Source organism: Asparagus officinalis, chromosome 3 (genome assembly GCF_001876935.1).
Source record: "Asparagus officinalis chromosome 3, Aspof.V1, whole genome shotgun sequence".
In the NCBI taxonomy this organism is placed as follows: Eukaryota; Viridiplantae; Streptophyta; class Magnoliopsida; order Asparagales; family Asparagaceae; genus Asparagus; species Asparagus officinalis.
The window spans coordinates 103,781,947-103,803,323 of NC_033796.1; the positions used below are offsets into that span (position 1 = coordinate 103,781,947).

At 36.1% G+C, this 21,377-nt stretch overlaps 1 protein-coding gene across 1 annotated transcript; it reads left to right on the forward strand.

Annotated features, from left to right (window-relative positions):
- LOC109835571 (protein ROOT HAIR DEFECTIVE 3-like) lies at positions 990-20,775 on the forward strand. The gene is made up of 23 exons (XM_020403537.1): positions 990-1,124; positions 5,194-5,343; positions 6,230-6,296; positions 6,406-6,508; positions 7,668-7,738; positions 7,847-7,910; positions 7,995-8,060; positions 8,151-8,198; positions 8,284-8,346; positions 8,443-8,499; positions 10,349-10,507; positions 10,603-10,671; positions 10,763-10,854; positions 13,128-13,206; positions 15,238-15,403; positions 16,849-16,973; positions 17,144-17,406; positions 17,491-17,587; positions 17,720-17,881; positions 18,476-18,580; positions 19,712-19,806; positions 19,900-19,996; positions 20,099-20,775. Exons 1-23 carry the CDS (start codon positions 1,031-1,033, stop codon positions 20,333-20,335), a joined length of 2,529 nt encoding a protein of 842 aa, XP_020259126.1. The 5' UTR covers positions 990-1,030; the 3' UTR covers positions 20,336-20,775.

Genomic DNA, 21,377 nt, shown 5'->3' on the forward strand with positions numbered 1-21,377 from the left:
GGGGGGGGGGGGGGGGCTAATATCGAAATATTGAAGATTTGGACGAGCTTGAGAGTAGTTTCTAAGATTTGGAGGGCTAAATGTTGAAATATTTAAGATCTGGATGATCCTATCGAGATATCACAAAATACTTTTATATAATGACGTTGTACAAATTATCAAAAGTTTTTTTTATTATAAAAATAAATTGCACAAGGACAATTTATTATCAAAGTAATACTTGCAAATTAGTAGAGTAAGTCTAAAAACAAATGATAATTAAGAAGGAAGGATAGTGACTAATTAAGTAAATCAACATAAAATTACCAATAACCCATACTAACTCATGACCATCATTACCATTATAATTTATGAATAGATTAAGTTTCTCTAGTAAAAATAATATGAGTATATATTGGCTGAGGGCAATGCTACAGGGACCCGGGGATACGGGACAGGGGAGGGGACATGTGAGCTGTCCCCTCCCTATTGGTTCATGCACTGTTCATGAACAGTGCATGGACCAATAGGGAGGGGACAGCTCACCTGTCCCCTCCCATGTCCCATATCCCCGGGTCCTTTAGGAATTTTCCATTGGCTGATGATGCATCACTTTGTATTGCCGTGTGTCGCTAATGTGACACACATTAAATCATCAGCCATGGTTTTACTTTTTTAGAGTATCTGAATTACAACCACCTTGTGTGCTGTTATCGAATAGAGATAGCTTCGACATGATTGACACGAGTCATATTCCTTCAACTAGCTAAATTGTTTCATTCAAAATTATAGATATATTGCACCAATAGAGGACATAAATATTTTTTAATAAATCCCTAATAATTCTTTTCATCAAATTATAACCAAAATTAGATATACCGAATAATACTCCAACAACCATAAAAAATCAAAGTATTTTCTCAAAACAGTACGGAAAATCCAATTATTACATTTCTACAGCGAGGGTAAATTTTTTTTTTAAACAATTTTTTTTCTCTCTCTCTCTCCCAAAATTCATCGAATCGAGCTGTTTAAAAAGCAGAAGAAAGAGATGGCGATGCTGGATCGCTCTTTCTCTCTTTCCCCCTCCCCTTTCTCATCGTCTCCAGCTTCTCTTCGAATCCCTAGCGATCTCCCGATCTCAAGTAAGTCTCCCATGCCTCGATCTTTAAATTTCGCTCTTTTGATGCTTGAGTTCTGTTGTTGTTGTTGTTGTTATATATTGGATCGCGTGCATATTTGATCGGTTCATGATGGAGGGATCGAATCTGGATCGGGGAAGTTCGATTTTAGGGGTTTAGGGTTTCTTGTAGTGATTCGAGTAGAGATTTCGTATTTTGTTGATCGGGATGCGATTTGGGAAGTTTGCAATTTAGAGTAGTAGAAGTGTTTGGTTGATTAACCGGATCCAATGGGGTTTAGGGTTTCTTGTACTGATTTGAGTATAAATTTCTTATGTTGGCGATCTGGATTAGATTTTGCGAAGTTTTTGCTGTAGCTAAATGCTTGCTGTAGGGAAGAAGAAATGATTGCTTGATTGAATCGTGAAGCAGGATGGTGGGAGCCAAGGATTTGATCTTGATCAAAGAAAATTGCTTGCTTTTTTGTTTACTGGAATTCTTTTTAATCTATAAGCAATAGATATTTTATCTATCTGATTTCTAACAGCTAAACTATCACTTAGTATTTCTTAAGGAGGAGATCATTTTGTGAATAAGTGCATCTATTTTGGAAGAAGAAGCTCAAAATGCTTCCAGGAGTTCTATAGTAGTTATTTTAAGTTCTGAATTTGCAAGTTGGTGATCACGGGAAAAAAGAGAAAAAAGAGAAAAAGGAAAAAAAAGGTCTTCTCTTAATTCTAAAATCAAGAGCAAAAAACTTCTTTTAGTCCCAATAAATGTTGTTTTCGTAGGTTTCTAACAAATGATGTTAGAGCAGCTCTGTGCTTCCCATGTTGAATGGGTTTGGTATTGAAGTGTTCATTTGAGACTGGCCTAGTGTCGAGATAAAGGGGTGATGTTGGGATAGTGTGGTCGATTGGGACTAGATAAGTGACAATCCAGCCCGTGTGGGCTCAGGGATGCAGAAGATTGGTGATATGTTAGGACCCATTTGGTCGGGTCCCATGTCGACTAACCCGTGAGTCACTTTAGTTTATTAGAGTTTTGAGTTCCTCCTACTAAGACCTATTTTTAACGGTGAGTTATCCCAAGTCTCTAAATATTCTTAAGAGTTTTATTTGCAAATGCTGCGGTTGGCAAAAAAAAAAAGATCTGAATTAGCTTGGGCTTGGCGTCTCAATATTCTATGAGAAGAATGGTATTTAGGGCATTGAAGCCTGTCCAATTAGTTGTAGAATGGTATTTTGGGCATTGAAGCCTGTCCAATTAGTTAATTGATTACTTTTTCTTGATCCAAAAGTTTACATTATTCTACTAACCTAACATAGTCGAGTGCTTGGGAAGCGTTGCATCTACTTTTGGGTGAATACCTTTGCCCGCCTTTTGGATATTCTGATTAATTCATATCGCAATGTGTTTCATGTTACTTAAAACACGTTAAATGTAGAAAATCAGAATGCTAAGGCAAGTGTAGGAGACTAGGGATGTGTTTGGCAATATGCTGAAAACTAGGCCTAGTTCAGTCCTGGCCCAGTTCTATCCTAAACTTGTTATCGTTTGAATCAGGAGAGGGCTGGTCCAAAATAGAACTAGTTTAAAGGCCACATTTTGGCCTAAAACAAATAGACCAACTATGGCTTAGAGTTTTGCCAAACAAAAATATCCAAATCTGGGCCAGGTTTGAACCTAGCCCAATTTTGAAAGATTGCCAAACACACCCTAATAGTTTAGTTGTAGCAAAACTAATTCTGTGGCTCCTTTAAGATGGAGATGGCACCACCTTCTTCTTCAATTTACCTTTTGGAACTTAAATGAGTTATCATCACTATTGTTTAAATTATGCAAAGATTGGAGACTATCTCTATATTTGTTTCCTTCTCTTTTTTCTATATTACATGTGACTCCTTATTTTTCTGTCCCAAAATTCATTGAACTGTTCAAAAAGTGAAAGAAACAGTGAAAGAAAGCGAGGGCTATGCTACTCCACCCCCCAAATCACTCTTTTCCCCCTCCCGCCCTATTCCCCCCCTCCACCTCCGCTTTGAATCCCTAGTGATCTCCCGATCTCTAGTAGGTCTCCATACTTCGATCTTCGATTTTCTTCAAATTTCGCTCCTTTGATGCCTTGATATCTATTGATGTTGTTATTTATTTGATTGCGCGTGTCTTTGATTGATTCTTTATGGAAGATTTGAATCTAGGTTGGAGGAGCTCGATTGTTTTAGGGTTATTGTGCTAATTTCAGTGGGGATTTCTTCTTTTGGCATCCAGAATGAGATTTAGGAAGTTCTTGCTTTAGAGAAGTAGAAGTGCTTGCTCGGTTAAAATGGTTCAATGGCCTTTAGGGTTTCTTGTACTGATTCGAGTAGAAATTTCTTATCTTGGCCTTCCGGATTAGATCTTGGAAAGTTTTTTGCTTTGGTTAAAAGCTTGCTCTAGGTAAAGAGATGATTGCTTGCGTATCCGGATTAGATCTTGGAAAGTTTTTTGCTTTGGTTATTGGTTAAAAGCTTGCTCTAGGTAAAGAGATGATTGCTTGCGTATCGTGAAGCAGGATGTTGGGAATGAAAGATGTGATACTGATTAAAACCCTCAAAGAAAATAGGTTGATTTTTGTTCAGTGGAATTATTTTTGTTCTACAAGCAATAAATTTATCTATCTAAATCTAATAACTAAAACTCTTGCTTTGCATTACTGACGAAGAGATGGCTTTGTCAATATCTCTTTTGGAAGAAGTAGCTTAAATTTTTTCCACAAATTACAGTGCAGTTAGTTTAAGTTGTGAATTTGCATTCTGGTAAACAGGCATCAATTTTGAAAACAAGTGCAAGAAACTTCTTTTAGTGCCAATAATTGTTGGTTTCTAACAAATGTCATGAGAGCCAGTCCTGTGCCACCCAGCTTAGATGGGTGGTGACTCTGGTATGGAACTGTTCCTCCAAGGCCTAGTCGAGTGTGGACCTAAAGGGTGACTGGGGATATTAGTGATCAACTGGGACTAGATTGGTGCAAAGCCAGCCCACATGAGTGTAGGAATGCAGAAGATTGGTGATATGTTAGGAACTTAGGATCCGTTTAGTCAACTCCTATGTTGACTAAATGGTGAGTCAGTTTTGGGTTTGTTGGAGATTTGTTCCCGTTCCTTATCCTAACACCTAGTTTTTAGGGGTGAGTTCGCCTAGGTCTCTAACAAATGATCTCTGAGATTCTTTGAGGGTCTTATTTGAACATGTCACAGTTGGTGAAGATAACTGATCTGAATTAACGTGGGTTTTGCCTCTGAATATTCCATCAAAAGAATGATGTTTAGTGCATTGGAGCCTGTTTAATTAGTTACTTGCTTGCATTTTCTTGATGCAGAACTGAATCTTATTTTACTAACCTGATGTACTGGAATATAGAGAGGCTTTAATGTATTTTTGTGAGGATTTTTTTTTGCCTTTTTGGATATTTTATTCAGTCTAATTTAGTTTAGTTTTTTTTTAAATAAAATAACTTGTGTTTTATATTACTTAGAACATGTCAGCTGGGAGACTAATAGTTTGTGTTGTGGTAAAACTAATTCTCTGGGTCCAGAAAGATGGAGGTGGCACCATCTTCTTCTACAATTTCCCTTTTGGAACATAAATAAGTTCTCATCACTGGAAGCTGAATTATGTTGTTTAAATATTCGAATTTGGAAATGATTGCGTATTTGTTTCCTTTTTATATTACTATATTACATGTGACTCATTAGTATTATGTTTTTCTTGTTTGTTTCTTCACTCCTTTTTAGATTCTTTGTGAGGATCTACTTCTTGTTTATTCCTAAGCTCCTTTCTTCTTCCTGACTAACAACTCTTATTCTTTCCCTTAAATATCGGAAGATACTCTTTATGTTATGTCTGAATAATCATTCTCAGTCTGTGTTTTATGTATGTGCTACCTTATTTGTTTTATTTAATGTGTTGGTCGAATGAGTTCTTTTAGCCTCATTGATTTCTATTCTATTTCATTTGAGTAAATTATATTACTCTTATATTGAAGAAAGTTATTCATAAGAAAGATCATGCAGATTGAATTGTATATAACTTGACCATTTCATATGTTCAGAAATGGGCGACGCATGTTGTTCCACCCAGCTCATTGATGGGGATGGTGTGTTCAATGTGAGTGGTCTTGATAACTTCATGAAGACTGTGCAATTGGCTGAATGTGGACTTTCTTATGCAGTGGTTGCTATAATGGGCCCACAAAGTAGTGGTATGTAGCCTTTTTTTTTTGAGTAAATTTATTACACACACAAACTTTGTTTATAGATGGGTGTTGAATTCATGGAAATACATGCTAAACTGTTTTGACATTTGTGGGGATCAAAGTGGCTCTTTACAGAGCCTACCTGATGCGGTTTTTATTGGTCTATTCGTTTGTTCTCATTGTTGAACTCATTTACAGATGGTTAAGAAAAACAAATTATTTATTTTGAATGTAATTTTGAGGAAAACCTTTGCTATGGGGAAAACGTCATTTGAGCCAATTGTAAGGTTGTAAGCACTGCCGATGGCGGGGTGAGATAATAAGAATTAAGATGAATTTCCTCACTTTTCATTGCTTAAACACAACAAGAAAATCTAAATTTGGCTTTTTGATGTGATATTTTGGAGAAGATTTGAATATGAAGTAGGAGATGTTGCCAGGTATGTTACATTTGCCAACCAAAAAAATGGTGGGTGGGGTGGGGTTGGATATATTAACAGTAATTCAATCCCTTATAAAAAAGATCTTTTTGTCTTACCAAAATCATCCAATTGTGAATGAATAGTTAGGGCACTTTAGTATCTATTATAATGTATCTTTATGTGAAAACGTTGTGAGATTAATCTTTTCCTTATATTTGCTATTTAACCTTAGAATTTAGATAAAAACACAAGCCCTTTGGACATAAAAGCTTGCTAATGAACCATTAAATTGCTATCAATTTTCAACTAGCATAGAAGCATACAACTTGCTCTGCATCTGCGGTGCCATGCAAGACTTGGAGTTATCGGGGGCCTGGTCTTGTGATTGTTGCCTTTCTGGGTCTTTTTTGATGCACAAAATGATTGTTCACATTCTTCTGCAATTCTTATCCATTTGTCTGTCTGGACAGGGAAGAGCACTCTGTTGAATCATCTGTTCCGCACCAACTTCAGAGAGATGGATGCATTTAGGGGGAGGCAAGTTTTTACTAGAAGCTCCTGGTTTCTGTTATCTTTGTTGAATTTATCTCTATTTAGTTTTGAATATGTCTTAACTTTCCACATGATTATTTGTCGTTCAAAATAGGTCTCAAACTACTAAAGGCATTTGGTTGGCAAGGTGTGTTGATATTGAGCCTTGTACGATTGTAATGGACTTGGAGGGCTCTGATGGAAGAGAGCGAGGAGAGGTATCTTTGCTAAGGATTGATTTCATACTGGAATAGCTTCATGAACTATATGCAATGATATTTCATCATTATTTTTGGGATAAATTGCTCATAACCCCCTCATGTATCCCTTCAGTAGCACTTATTACCTTCAACTATTTTATTTGCACTTAACGCCTTTACATTGTTATTTAGGACAATAAATCTCTGGTAACCCCCTCTCTCATGAAATCAAGGGCGTTAAGTGCTACTGAAGATATAGGCGAAGGGGTTATCTGCAATTTAACCTTATCTTTAAATTTTTCATGAGATATCATCTCACTTCGTAGCATTAATAGTTCATTATTTGTTATCTTATACACAGTTTGCTTCATTATTAACGCATGATCTTAAATTTCACCCTTTTACATGTTTATGAGGGCGTTTGGAAATCTTATTATTAGGTCAAAGTAGCTTTTAAGCTAGTTTTCCATATCTACATGTTTGATAGATCTCAAATAAGCTAACTTTTAAGTCCAATTTAATAAAGCTGGGGTAACCCAACTTTTGCGGAACTAGCTTATAAGCTCATCCAAATAAGCTCGGTTTGACCAAACAAATGACGATTCTATCCATACAACTTTTGTAGCATTTTTATTATAAAAGCCAAGCATTAACTTATAAGCTTCAAAGAATAAGGCCTTCCGAACACCATCTATGACACCTGCATATTTGGTAATTGATCACTTAAGAGTATTATAATACACAGTCTGTTGATATGAGACAGATGACAAATTGGAAGGGGATCAACAAATTAATTTAGGTTAATATTGTTATGTATATGGAGAAAAACGAGAGCAATCTGCAGAATATCTTTGGTGTTACTGCATGAAGTTTTGTTACTTGACCTACTCTTTATTTATTTCTGGAGAATACCATTTTTGGTATTGGGTAATTTGCGAAACATATCTTAACGAAGTAGTAGAGACTACAATTCCTGAGCTGTAAAACAACAGTTTTCCCATATGTGAGAAGCTTTCATGCTTAAATATGATGAAATCTATTTGCTAGTGCCTTTTATACAGGTTCACATGTCTTGAAACTTGAAAATGGTGTGTCTAGTCTGTCTACTTGTGTTAGCTGAAAAACTGAAAGCACTGTAACAATTGTTCATAAAAGGCGTGGATTTACCTTATTTCAGGATGATACTGCATTTGAGAAGCAGAGTGCTCTTTTTGCTCTAGCCGTTTCTGATATAGTTCTGATAAATATGTAAGCATACTGATCTATCACATGGCATCAACTTTATTAATCTTTTATTTCTTTCAATATCTGAAATATCCATCAATTACCTATTTCTCCTCATGTAAACGTACATAGGTGGTGTCATGATATTGGGCGAGAGCAAGCTGCAAACAAGCCTCTTTTAAAGACGGTATTTCAGGTATACTTCAATGTGTAAATGTGCGTGCAATTGGTTACTGCTATATGCTTTTGGTTTCATTCACTTCGGAAACCCTTATGACAGGTCATGATGCGATTGTTCAGCCCTCGCAAAACAACTTTACTTTTTGTCATACGTGATAAAACTAGGGTAATTTTCTTAACTTTCTTAAAGCTGGTGGTTCTTTCTTTTTACATCTTCTCACTCATACTAAGTTGTTAACCTAACCTAAATAAACAGACACCTTTGGAAAATTTAGAACCTATTCTGAGGGAGGATATTCAAAAGGTATTGAGTGTCGTAACTCTTTTGGTTTTCCATATGTTACTTTTTTTTTGGTTACTAACATTGTCTCTTGATATTTTGTTTCCAGATATGGGATTCTGTTCCCAAACCACAGGCTCACAAAGAAACTCCTCTTAGCGAGTTTTTTAATGTAAGTTAACAATCTTTGTGAGCTGGCCTTTATGCTGTCTTGATTGATGGCAAATAACTCTGTTACTTAATCTTTCCACTCTATGCGGATGCCCAGGTAGAAGTTGTGGCTCTTTCAAGTTATGAAGAGAAAGAAGAGCAATTCAAGGAGCAGGTGCGACATTAAACAACATAAATATTGTTAACTTTTGTGATATAAAATTTACCTGTTCTTATTGCTTTCTTTGGACATTGTTATGCTTTTCTTGTTTTATGTTGCTGGTCAATTATTGTTGGTTTATCTAATAGCTAAGATTTTGGACATGTTAGCATAGCATCTGGATCGAGGTCCTGGGTCATGCCCTCTGTCATCCTTTTTTTCCATTTTTTTTTGTTTCTCTGAACTTCCATATGCTCAAATCAGGGGGACCTTGTGGTTCTGCGGGAGGAGATTGAATATAGTGGAAATTTGGACCGAGCTTGATATACATTTTTTTATCTCCTAGAACTTTTCAGTGTTTCACCATATTTACCTAGAAATCCTGCATTATCCTCAGATGTTTCAAATAGAATATGCCTTTGAATCATCCTTTTCTTGTGGTGACGTACCCAGAACAGATTGCCTAGTATACACATACAGTCGTACATAGTACTTGGATACTGTCACGCACCGGGCTTGTGAGCCCATTGACGCATAGTAAGTTGTGGGACCCATTGCGTGTAGCGTATTGATCGGCTCAAACCACTGTCAAAATCAAGTGGCCAATACTACACTTGGGCCTTAAGTTTTATCATTTTAAACCATTCGAACTCTACAGTTTTCTGATGTGGGACTATAATATTTGGGCTATCACAATCACCCCACCTTTAATATGCAACATCTTTGTTGCGGCATGACAATTGGCATATCCCAGTATCATCGTCAGATGACGTGGACTCTAGATGTGGCTCCAAGGTTACCGATAGCGGATAAGGTCGCGTAGCGGCAAGGCACCACTATGGTTATTTGGGGCTATAGCGGTAAGGTAGCTGCAAAAAGACTCAAAAAATAAGAAAATTAAAGAAAAATCTAATATTCTACAAATGCATATTCAATGATTTATAGAGATCCTAAGTATGAACTGGACATGTAACAATCACACAGTATTAATAAAAGTACTGTGTAGAATAAAAAAGCATACATATTTATCAAAAAGACTATTATTTGTCTTATTCTTTCAACTTTAAATCTAATAGAGAAATTCTCAACAATAGAAAAACATTGATTAGTAGCAACATAATTGTATTAACTAATTGAAACTTAACATAAGCACATAATAGATAAGTGGGCACTATTTACCGCTACTTCGTGCTTTTGAACGCTTTCGCGAGCGAAAAGCGTGCACAAGTGGTATTGCTGACCGCAATCAATGAAATCGTAGAGGCAGGCTCCCCACTGCCATTTGCGCCACAATAGCGCCACTATCAGCTGCTATTTACATTAGTGGGTGGCTCCTAGTGGCTCCTCAGGTGGCTTCCACTGACCTCACACGGTATATCACTTAGCCCCGCATAACCGGCTAGCAAACTGCTCTGGTACGTGACATCAAAGTGCTATGATATGATTTGTCACGCACTGGGTCTGGAGCTCGGTGGCGCATAGTAAGCCGTGGGACGCACTAAGTGTAGCTCGTTGTTTGGCTCAAACCACTGCTAAAATCGACTAACCGATGCTACACTTAAGCCTTAAGATTTATCATTTTAAATCATTCAAACTCTTTATAGTTTCCTAATGTGGGACTATAATCTTTGGGGTGTCAACAGACATCGGAGAATTTTCCCCTTTTCAGAATATTTTTTCTATGCTAAATTGCAACTATTATTAATTGGCTCTTTTTACTGATTTCCTTGTGGCTGGCTTATCCTAATGTTAAGACTTAAATGGCAACTAACTTTGGAAGTTAGGTAGCATGCAAGTAACAAAGAGCTGAACATGAATATTTATTGGCACAGTGTCATTTATTTGCTTGTAATTTATTATGAAGGTTGCGAGTCTGAGGCAAAGATTCTTTCACTCTATTGCTCCTGGTGGACTTGCTGGAGACCGCCGGGGTGTTGTTCCTGCTTCAGGATTTTCTTTTAGTTCTCAGCAGATTTGGAAAGTTATTAAGGAAAACAAGGATCTTGATTTACCTGCACACAAGGTTTCTATCCAAATCATATCTTTCGGATCTTAGCATCAACTGAGGCCTTTTGTTTACTTGGATAGTAAGGTCCTATTCTCATTGTTCTCTTGTAGGTTATGGTAGCCACTGTACGCTGTGAAGAAATTGCTAACGAAAAGTATGCTTCTTTCTGTGCTGATGAGGTAATTGATTTTTTTCTCCAATAGTTCATGCATGATTAGTTCAAATGAGTGATCTGTATAATCAGTTTTATTTTTCATCTGAATACTACAGGACTGGTGCCAGCTTGAAGAGGCTGTACAAACAGGTATTGTACCTGGTTTTGGAAAGAAGCTTAGCACACTATTGGACAAAGCATTGTCTGGGTGAGCATTCTATTATTGTTATAATAATTTTGCATATGTTGCAGCTCTGTTCGCATAGATCATGATATTGTCTTGGCTTCGATTTTTGTCCTAATTTCTTACGTAGTTTGCAAATAAAAGTTAAGAACTCCAATTTGCGGTCGTTGAATTTGGACCATATTTATAAACCCTTCTTAATTTACAGTTTTGGTTCATAATCAACCATAAATGCTCGGGAACCTTCATGACGATGCAGATTATTCTTACGCCATGTATTTAGGATTCTTATGGTGGGCACAATTTTCTGTCAGTTGATGTGCTCTTAGATATTGTGTATGCCTCACGTTATGATCATGAATTTGATGTCGTTAAAAGAAAACCCAAGACGGATAGTCCAGTTAGGAAAATCTGTAAATCTGTCTCTAAATATTTTATGGGGACTTTATTCAAGGAAACAAATTCATCACATGTTCACAAGTAACCACACAACTACATACCACACAAAATGAGGGAGTCGCAAACAGGATATGAGCCTATCATCTTCTATGGGAGAGTTCAATGTTAATAGGTGAACATGTGCACAACCATAGTTGCATGGAACCCGGTTTGTTCCGGTTCACACGACGGGTACGGGAATGTGGTACGCCAGTCATTATGAATCGAGTTTGAGGGCGTAGGCTTATATGGTATGCCAGGGAACGTGGTATGCTTTTGGTTCAGTTCTTTATGCTAGTTGATATTAGTAATAGTAAAAGAACCTTAAGGATCATGTTGCAATTAAGATATGCAAAATTTATTTGCTTAATTTCTCACGTTTTTTGTTTTTTCAAAGTTTTAACTGGTTTGAATTCTAAATTGGGTCACTGGAGTTGGTGAATCGGGTCATGTTCTACGCGAATCTGGGACGATTGAACCTTGGTCGCAGTTTGCTGTAGCGTATCATGTTCCTGACTTCTATGTGCACAACTAAGGAAGTTAACTATAGAGAATAAAATATTTTCTGCATTTTAGAAAAAGAAGGGTTTTGATGTTTCAAGTTGTGGACCTTAGATATTCAGCTTAGTCGCATATAGTGTTTCAATAATTATATTCTATATGTATATCTGAACCTTATAAAGGGTAACGACTTTTTGTAACACGCGACATCCGACTGAAGGTTACTGGTCTTATGGCTAGCAAAATCTCAGGTCTTTCTGTAGTTTGGAATTATTCACAGTGATCTACATTCTTTCCTTACTGGTTAGATGCATTTTTTTGGGAGTATCCACCTTTGTTCAACAGCAGAAATAAGATAAAAAAGAAAATCGACCCCTAAGCGGGTACTGTCAACTTATTAAGATTCTTGTGTGAAACTAGTGTTCTTCTTAGATAATGTCTGTATACCTGATATATGATTCTCAGTTCTTTAACAATTAAGAAGTGAAGTTCTCTAATAAGTAGAAATATTTTTGGTTATCATGGGTTTTATTTTTGAGGCATGCACGCATATAGTCGTCATTATGTATGTATTTGAGTTATAACACACGAGCTTTTATTTTATAGTTATTAGGTCTGTGTGTGAGCTAACAGGGAGCGATCATTTTATTCTGTTTTTTTACCGATTGAGGAAAATTGGGAAGGTGTTATATTTAAGGTCATTCATTCAATTAACCGGATATTGTTCAAGGTTAAAACCTTCTATGCAAAAGAGAGAAGAAACAAGGAGGCTCCTGAAATAGAAATCTGCAGGGAATAATGAAGAGGTGGATTCTCTCAACGAAAGCTAGAGAAAAAATAGAGGTCGAACAGCAAATTAAATTTGAGAGTACCAAAATTGCTGATAAATATGATGAACGATAAAAGTGAACATTCATTCTAAAGCTTAGAAGGATTTGGTAAGAGATAACTTTGTATTTGTTAAGTTAAAAGATAAAGGGGATATGTTAAAAATGTTGCTATAATTTAAGGAAGCATATCAAATCTATTACATTGATAAATAGACATCCTTATTAGAAGAAAACCATTGGACATAAAAAGTTCTTCCCATGTGAATTCACTAAAGCTTGCTTTTTGGTATATTTTAAAATCAGTAAAACTTGTTTGTAAATTTGAGAGCCACTTGCACCTATGAGAAGTCAAAACGAGTTGCGGCATTTTATCATATGACAAGTTTCTTCAGTAACTTAATAATTCACCTTTTGATTAAATAACTTGTGGTAATTGTGAACAGCCATCCACTTATTAGTCTCAGTGTTAAATATCAAGTTAGTCTTGTACTCTTGCTGACTTGTTTTCTTTCTTCCTGTTTCTTGCAGTTATGACATGGAAGCTATTTATTTTGATGATGGTGTCAAAACTGCAAAGAGGAAACAACTGGAATCAAAGCTCCTCCAGGTATTTTGGAGTTAGTTCACTTTCCTATTATCCCAATGAAAGCCAGAAAAATTGATTTAGTTAGTTCAAGCATGTTGCATTTAGTTGAAACATGTTTGGTAAAAAAAAAGTAAGCCGCACGGTGAAGTGATTTATAACCATGTTTTCAGTCCTCGAGGAGTGTTATATCTCCATATCCTCCCTCACAATAAAAAATAAAGTAACCCAACATCTTTATTGAACACAATTAATTTGCTGTGGCTTATTTCTGCTGGTTAAGTAGTCCGCATAAAACCTTAAGATGTGCAAATATAACTCAAGGTTTAACTGGGTATTGTTAAGTGAATGAATGATGAAATGACTTGAATCTTCTTCCTGCTTATGGTTTTTTAACTTCTTGTTTGACATGTTATAGAAGAATGCCTCTTGCATTTACACTAGGAAACTGACTGTATTATTACCAGAACTAACTTGGAAAAGCACAACTAGTAATTGTCAACATTTTCTTTTATTGTGGTGAATAATTGTATATTTTACAAATTATTGTGTTTAAGGAAATTAAAATTTCCCATGTCATTTTGATAAACAAACTAGCCCCTAAATTTGTGTAAAAATATGCATCACCTCTACATTAATTTTTCCATCTCATTTAAGTTTGTATTTTAGATCTATTATTATTTTGAAATGCTAATTTGGGGCACTAAAATATTACAAAATTTTAGTAGGTGAAGTGAATTAATGAAACAATTATTTTTGCGGGTGAACTTGGTTAACTTTTATTTGTTTGTTCTTGTTCTTCACTTAATGGCTTGAATTACTTCCTGGTTTGTTCGTTCATACTATTCTTTATGGAACCAATTGAACGATGCTTCAAGATCTCAATTAGGAGGGCAGTTGAGAGTCTTTGGACCAATCAGTAGTAGTAGCCATGCTCTAAATTTATCTGCCATGTGCAAGGTTTTAAATATCGGTTACCAAAAATATATCGTACGAGCAAATTTCATATCGGATGGTGAGCATGTATAATATAATGTCCTAAAATGTAATCTAAGCATATTTAATGAAAATAACGAGAGAGGGTCTTCGACAGAGATCTTCGAGTGAGAAATTTGTGAACGATTTGGGGGAGAGTACAGTGGAGGCAAAGAGAATTAGGGTTACATGATGAGCTGATGTGAAATAGAATAGAATAACATAGTTTTTGTTTAGTGTATGCGGGTCGGGTATGAAAAAGAGGGGTTTTTTTTGCCTTTAAACCTAAATCCATTCACTTAGAATATAAATTGTAGAAAATTGGGTTATTTTTAGCCCACGAGAATTCGACTACTTTATCAAATTTACACCTATATATCGGGACAAATCTCTCAAAAACGATATCCGATAAATTTTTGCAGAAATTGTATTGGTCATGCCCAAACCCATATTGGTGATAAATCGATAAAATCGGTCTATTTTTAAAACACTGGCCATGTGTGTCTCTCTATGGCTTTATAGAGAAAAGTATGTTATTAATAAGTATAAAGATTTAAACCTCCGGCAAACCATAAAAATCTTATTTCACTTTTATGACCTGGCCAAACACTCTTATTTGCGAACATCATGCTTTCATTCACCAAAGCCAAAATGTGAACTGATTGTTCAGGCCTAATCTGTGGGCTTAATTGCTAGTACTTGAATTTTAAGTGACATTTAACTGATTTGATGAGACTAATCCAAGGTGGACGGCATCAACTATTTGTGATTTTTATATTCTTTTCGTTTTAATCAACACACGCAACATGCACATGCAAGCAACATGTGCACACGCACCAGCAGCACAAAAAGGGAAGGAAAGAAAAGCACAAGCTATGTGTTGGTGAATTCTCCAATTATACCCCTTTATCTGTTTGACCATTTTCCCTTCCGCTTAAAACATTATGGCCTGTTTTTTTCCTTCCCATCTCAAGTTTGGTTACATAGATTCACACTCTTGTTCATGTAAAAAGTTTTACTAGATTGTTAGTGCTTTACAAGCTTGTTTGTATCTCACTGATTACACCTTCTGCACTGTAGCTGGTCCATCCTGTTTATCAATCCATGTTGGGTCACATAAGATCCAAAGTATTAGATGAATCTAAGGCAGCATTGACTAAGTCCCTGGAGGGAGGAGAAGGCTTTGCTGTTGCTGCTCGTGATTGCGCACAATCTTACATGTCAGCATTTGATGAGGGCTGCAAAGGTATTTTGTAAAAGTTTTTTTGCTCACTTATGTATTCATCTCATGCATTTAATCTTTGTTTTCCGTCATTTCTTGCTAGCTTGTTGTCCTTTTTTCTGTAAATGCATTGTTGCTTTCAAGCTAGCCTATTTTCCTTGTGCAGCTGAACCTGCTTCCACACATTCACTTATTTTTTTTTTTTATAGTTTCTGTAGCTACCAAATAGGAAAAAGATGTCAACAAAATTTTTAGTGAATTTGATTCTGGCATTTGATTTCTTTCATTCGGTGAAATCTTTGTTCTTAGATACACATCATCTTCTATTAGGCTTTTGTTTTCCACCTAGTTATGAATTGCTGTTTATGCCTTTGTTAATGCTTCTATATCTCTTTTTTTTGCATTTTTATGTAAGCAAGTATGCCTATAATTTTTTTTAACCATGTGCGGCACGGTGGCATATTAATTCTTGACCATTTGCATAATCAGGGCCATTGATTGGAACCAATTCCAATGTTTGAGGCTCTAGCAAAATTATCCATCAACATAGCTTTTTGCTGAAAGAACTGATTCTGACGAACAGTATACCTGCGTTGGTTGCATAGGCTAAACACTTTCATCAAAATTTTATTAGGGGATAATGGTCTCATTCATCTCTTTCGGTTCATCTGTCTTGCCTTCTGAAATATCACAGTGTGGGGGGGGGGGGGGGGGCAGTACTGGCAGCTCTATCCGAAGACTCTTGACGATTAGTTGACATTAATTACTATCAGATTTATGCATCTGTGGTGGTCTCTTCCAGTAGTAGTATAAAAATAAGCATCTTGATAGTCGTATATGGTTATGCCTAAGTTGATTATTTTCTGCAAGTCGTATACTAATTCAGCATCGATATGCAAACGTCTTTAGTTAGTGTATTGCTTTCATCTTGGTCTCCTGGATGCTTGTCACTTGACCATTATAGCTTTCATTTTGGTCAAAAAAGATCCTTTATAGCTAAATTGTTTGCTGTTACTTTGGTCTTTTTTTTTGGGATTTTTTCAATGTCAAAAAACACTTTCCCTGAAGTTGTTCTGTCTCTAACAAATATGTGAAAATTCTGTGAAAAAGATTTACAATGATGGATGGGAAAAAAAAGAGCTGAAGACCCCTCAGCAAAGAAGTGCATGAAAATTAAGATACTAAGCTCATAAGTTATATTACATCATAGAGTTAAAGAAGCTCTGTTGCAAAAAATAATCATTTATTGTGATACTATATTCTAACTGTTCCCTTGCGGAATGTGCAAGTATGTTAGAAGTAACTGAAATATGCACCAGAAGAATTCAGCCTTATTTCATCTGTGTCCTTCATTTTGTAAAAGTTATTGCCTCCTTTTCTAGGCAATGAAGGAATTTATTTATACTTCTCCTCTGTTTGCTCATTATAATCCCTGTGTAAATGAATTTGTTGTATCTTTTGCAATATAGATGCAACTATTCAACAAGCGAACTGGGACTCATCTAAAGTACGGGATAAGCTACGCCGCGATATTGATGCACACATTTCTTCAGTTCGTGCTGCAAAACTTTCTGAATTGACTACCTATTATGAGGTACAAACATTCTTTCTTATTCTTCTTTAGTTCTAACACGGAGGAACCATTTGGATTGTATGTGTATCTGTCCACAAAAAGGAATTGCTGATTTTTTATTTGATCAGCTACAGTGCAAGGATATGCTTAAGTCCTCCTATAAATGATTAGGATTTCTGAAATGTTTGCAGGCGCAACTTAATAAAGCACTTGTGGAGCCTGTAGAGGCTCTTCTTGATGCAGCTAGTGATGACACATGGCCGGCGATAAGAAGACTCCTCCAACGGGAGACTAAGTCAGCTGTATCCGGTCTGTCTTCTGCGCTTACTGCATTTGATATTGACCAGGTAACAATGGAGAAAATGCTGGCAAAATTAGAAGACTATGCCCGAAGCGTTGTTGAATCCAAGGCAAAGGAAGAATCTGGGAGGATCTTGATCAGAATGAAAGACAGGTACAGGGTGCTGTCCTTGTCTTGGTTTTCATGTTCCATGTTTGTGAATGTTAATGTGACGTGGGATTCATATCTTTTATATAGATTCTCAACGTTATTCAGCCGTGATTCTGATTCAATGCCAAGAGTTTGGACAGGGAAGGAAGATATCAGAGCAATCACGAAAACTGCTCGATCCGCGGTAATGCTTAGTTATTATCAATTTCACATCGGAGCTAGTATTTTGATGTCTCGGTTTAAATCTGGTGTTAAACAAGTTGAATATCATACTTATGACAAATTCTCATTCGGTTTTCTTGTTTTCTTTCTGCAGTCATTAAAATTGTTATCTGTAATGGCCGCAGTTCGTTTGGATGAGAGTAATGATAAAATTGAGAATACCCTTTCATTGGCTCTGGTGGATTCAGGCAAAACTGCTGGTACAAGCAAGAGTATCCAATCAGCTGATCCGCTGGCTTCAAGCTCGTGGGAAGAGGTAAAAGTTGCAGGATATTTCTTAAGTATAATTATTTTCATGACATGTATGATTTCCACGATATAGTGTCCATGTTAGTAGTTGTTTATCTTGGATTTGAATGAAAATTAGGTTCTCATCTTTATATATTATTGCAAAGTCAGGCTAGTATCTTGTGGTGCTTGATTGCACATAAAAAAAGAAATGCTCTATAATTGTGGACAAAGTTTAATGATCTTTTTACTAATGATCTAGACATAATTATAGGTTATTATGGATATTATTTCTTTAATGTTTTGTCTTTCATGATCTCAAGTTCGTCCTGGCAGTGGAAAGGCCATATACACACACCAAAAACAACAAGAAACATAGTGCATCTATTAGTTCAGCTGAAACATCTTTATTGAGGGAGTTGATTACTCAATTGCAATGTTCCTTCTTTTACCTGGTGAAATAGTATTTAGTCATTCCATTTTGATATGTTCCATTGAAGTACATTTTGTGGTTTATGTTTCATACTGGATAATAAAAACATTGCATCAATTTGATATGTACGTCTGTTTTTGCAATATAGCATGTTGTCCTAATGGTTGACTTTGCTAACCTTTATACTAGGTTCCTCCAGAGAAAACACTGATTACACCTGTCCAGTGCAAGTCATTGTGGAGGCAGTTCAATTCTGAAACCGACTACACTGTCACTCAAGCCATTGCTGCTCAGGTACTGTTCCCAATCTTTTTCTTTTATTGCATAATCACCATGTTTCTATATTTTGATCCCTTTTACCCATCTACCATACTGATTTGAAACTTATGATGTTTGCTTAGAGTAGTTCGTTTATTTGCTGCTGGAAACTAGTTCTAGACTAATTTAATTTTTTCCTTAGGGATATAATATAATTGCCAGTCTGATTGTGGTGGACAAGGTGGTATTTTCATATGAAGAAAACTGTAAAGATGCTCAACCTGGATCATAAGTCATTGTGATGTTGATTCAAACCTGGACTTGTGTTGTGTCATTTGTATGTCCAAGTGTACTGTAGACCAACTGGCACACTACACAGGCCCCTCGTTGTCCAATATCGGGTTTATTATGCCTGTTATCAACTAAACTTAAAAAGAACAAAAAAAAAATCAATCTATTCCACTGCAGTGTCTTTTTCACTTACTGTACATTCGTTTCAGAAGGAAGGTCAGCAGTATAAGAACTGTATTACTTCAAACATCATCTTTTTCCTCTTTAAGTGATCCAGTTTATAAGTTTTTTTGGTCAAGCATTTCTTTTGCTAGGAAAAAATCACAAAGAAACTATAACATTTTGGTGTCATAAAATGAATGGTGTTTCTGTACTTCACAGGATTTGTTTGAGCAAGTGTCAACCTTGTGTTGATAAAGCTAATGTTAATACTTTTAAGTTTCTCAACACTTCACAATCTGCTATATTTTGTATCAATTGTATGATGATGCCACAAGAAATATTCCAAGTCAGTAGTCACTCCGAAATTATTTTTCAGCTTACACCAGGTAAAAGGGTTGCATGTCGGGAAGACTCGTACTCAGTTGAGATAACTCACTTGCTCTAGTTAATCAGTATATTTGGGAATTATATTATAGAGTCATAGACTAAGGGAAAGTGTATATGTTGTTGTTTACATTTTCTTTTTTCTAATGGTTTCTATGCATTGATGGTAGATGGTCATGCAGTCCCAGGTCATTTTGTTGTGCTACTTTGTGTCATGTATTGCTCCTATTTCTTTGCAGTCAATGTTTCAGCATTTTAAATTGCAACTGGACATTTGTTAATGATATATATATGTAACAAAAACTTACATTGTATGTTTTATTTTTTTAGGAAGCCAACAAGCGAAACAACAATTGGTTACCTCCTCCATGGACAATCGCTGTCATCCTAGTGTTAGGATTCAATGAATTTATGACCCTTCTAAGGTATTCAAGTGAATAGAATGATCATATAGTATCTTCTAGGGTTTTGCAGCATCTTCCGACTTATAAATCCTCTTCTATCCTTATATCTCGCAGGAATCCTCTTTACCTTGGTTTTATTTTCGTTGCGTACCTCCTGGGGAAAGCTCTCTGGGTCCAGCTAGACATTGCAGGCGAATTCCGTAATGGTGCTGTAAGTGAAAATACATCATAGAAATCGAACCCTAATCGTAACCCTAACAGGACTTGCAGTTGAAATTGCCTTGAATTTCAATTTTCATTTTCTTATATGCAGCTCCCTGGGATACTTTCCTTGTCAACCAAATTTCTTCCTACGGTTATGAACCTTCTCAAGAAACTAGCAGACCAGGGGCACATACCTGCAGCTCCAGAAACCCGAAGAAACCCTGAACTCGATTCTAGAAGCTTCCGGAATGGAATAAATAACGATTCAACATCTGACGCAGCATCGTCTAATATAACATCATCAGAGAGTGGGGCTGAGTACACAAGCCCGATGAAGCAGGAGTGATGATTATAGCAACTAGAATACTTCATTTGTTGTGCTTTAATTATTTTGCGCGAGTTGCAGGAGTGCATTGTTTTTTTTTGAATGTCAAGTCTCTTGCTCTAATAGCTGGGACCGAAAGATGGAGATTTGTGTAGATCGAGTGTAGTTGTATGTGTATTGTTATACTTTTGAATGGGAAGCGGTCTACATTTTTGGAGTGGGGGTGGTGGGGATCTCTGGTGAGGAAATGGGCACCATAAAATTATATTTTAATCTTTTATTTGAACTTTGATACAACTCGGTGTATAAGGATCTCGCTTCATTATTGTTTCAGTGTTCCCACTTTGTTGTATACAACTACTATCATCATTTTAAATGTTGATGCTAGAACTTGGGAGACGTGCATTTGATGTAGAACAGAATATGGCTGTAGCAATAATTTAACGAGTAATTAATTTTCACTTATAATCTTGTGCTGAGACCCAATTGTACAATAATTTAATGAGTTGGGTGATATTTCTTTTTTTCCTTTTTTGTGGCTCGTTCATCATCGGTGAAATTTTGGCGGATATTGACCCTCCCTTCCTGCAGAGATTAATGAGTTTATCTGAGGGTGGAAGTGTAATAATTAAAAAAAAAAAGAACTTCTCTTGAGGGGTTTATCTGCGAAAATGAAACTACAAAGGGGTAACTCAAAAACATCGTAGTATGAAGATGTTTTCACAATCAAGAGAGGTCATTTCTTATGAAAATTCCTGTAGTATGAGGATGTTAAGTTTTATTGGCTATGTAATTACGGGTCATTTTTGGACTTGTTTATAGTTGTTTTGATCATCAAATCAAAGATTAACCGATGGATTAACAAGAGTTCAGAAATAGTCTGGCTTGAGGTGGTTGTCTGCTGTCCTTCACTTCCCCTCGAGAGGAACCTTGTCTTTTTTCCTTTATGCATGAAACAAAAATAAAATAAAAACCCAAACACGAAACATAGGGATAGACTCCATGAGCTAACTGTTTCGTCTCTGCTTTAAAGGGTATTTATTTACTTGAAAGTAAAATCTAA

What these genes read in the sequence shown, in the direction of transcription:
- LOC109835571 (XM_020403537.1), top strand. Translation starts at nt 1,031, where the DNA reads ATGGCGATGCTGGATCGCTCTTTCTCTCTTTCCCCCTCCCCTTTCTCA. An exon ending in TTGATCAGAATGAAAGACAG is followed by an intron (nt 17,407 to 17,490) that starts GTACAGGGTGCT and finishes TCTTTTATATAG; the next exon opens with ATTCTCAACGTTATTCAGCC. An exon ending in GCGAATTCCGTAATGGTGCT is followed by an intron (nt 19,997 to 20,098) that starts GTAAGTGAAAAT and finishes TCTTATATGCAG; the next exon opens with CTCCCTGGGATACTTTCCTT.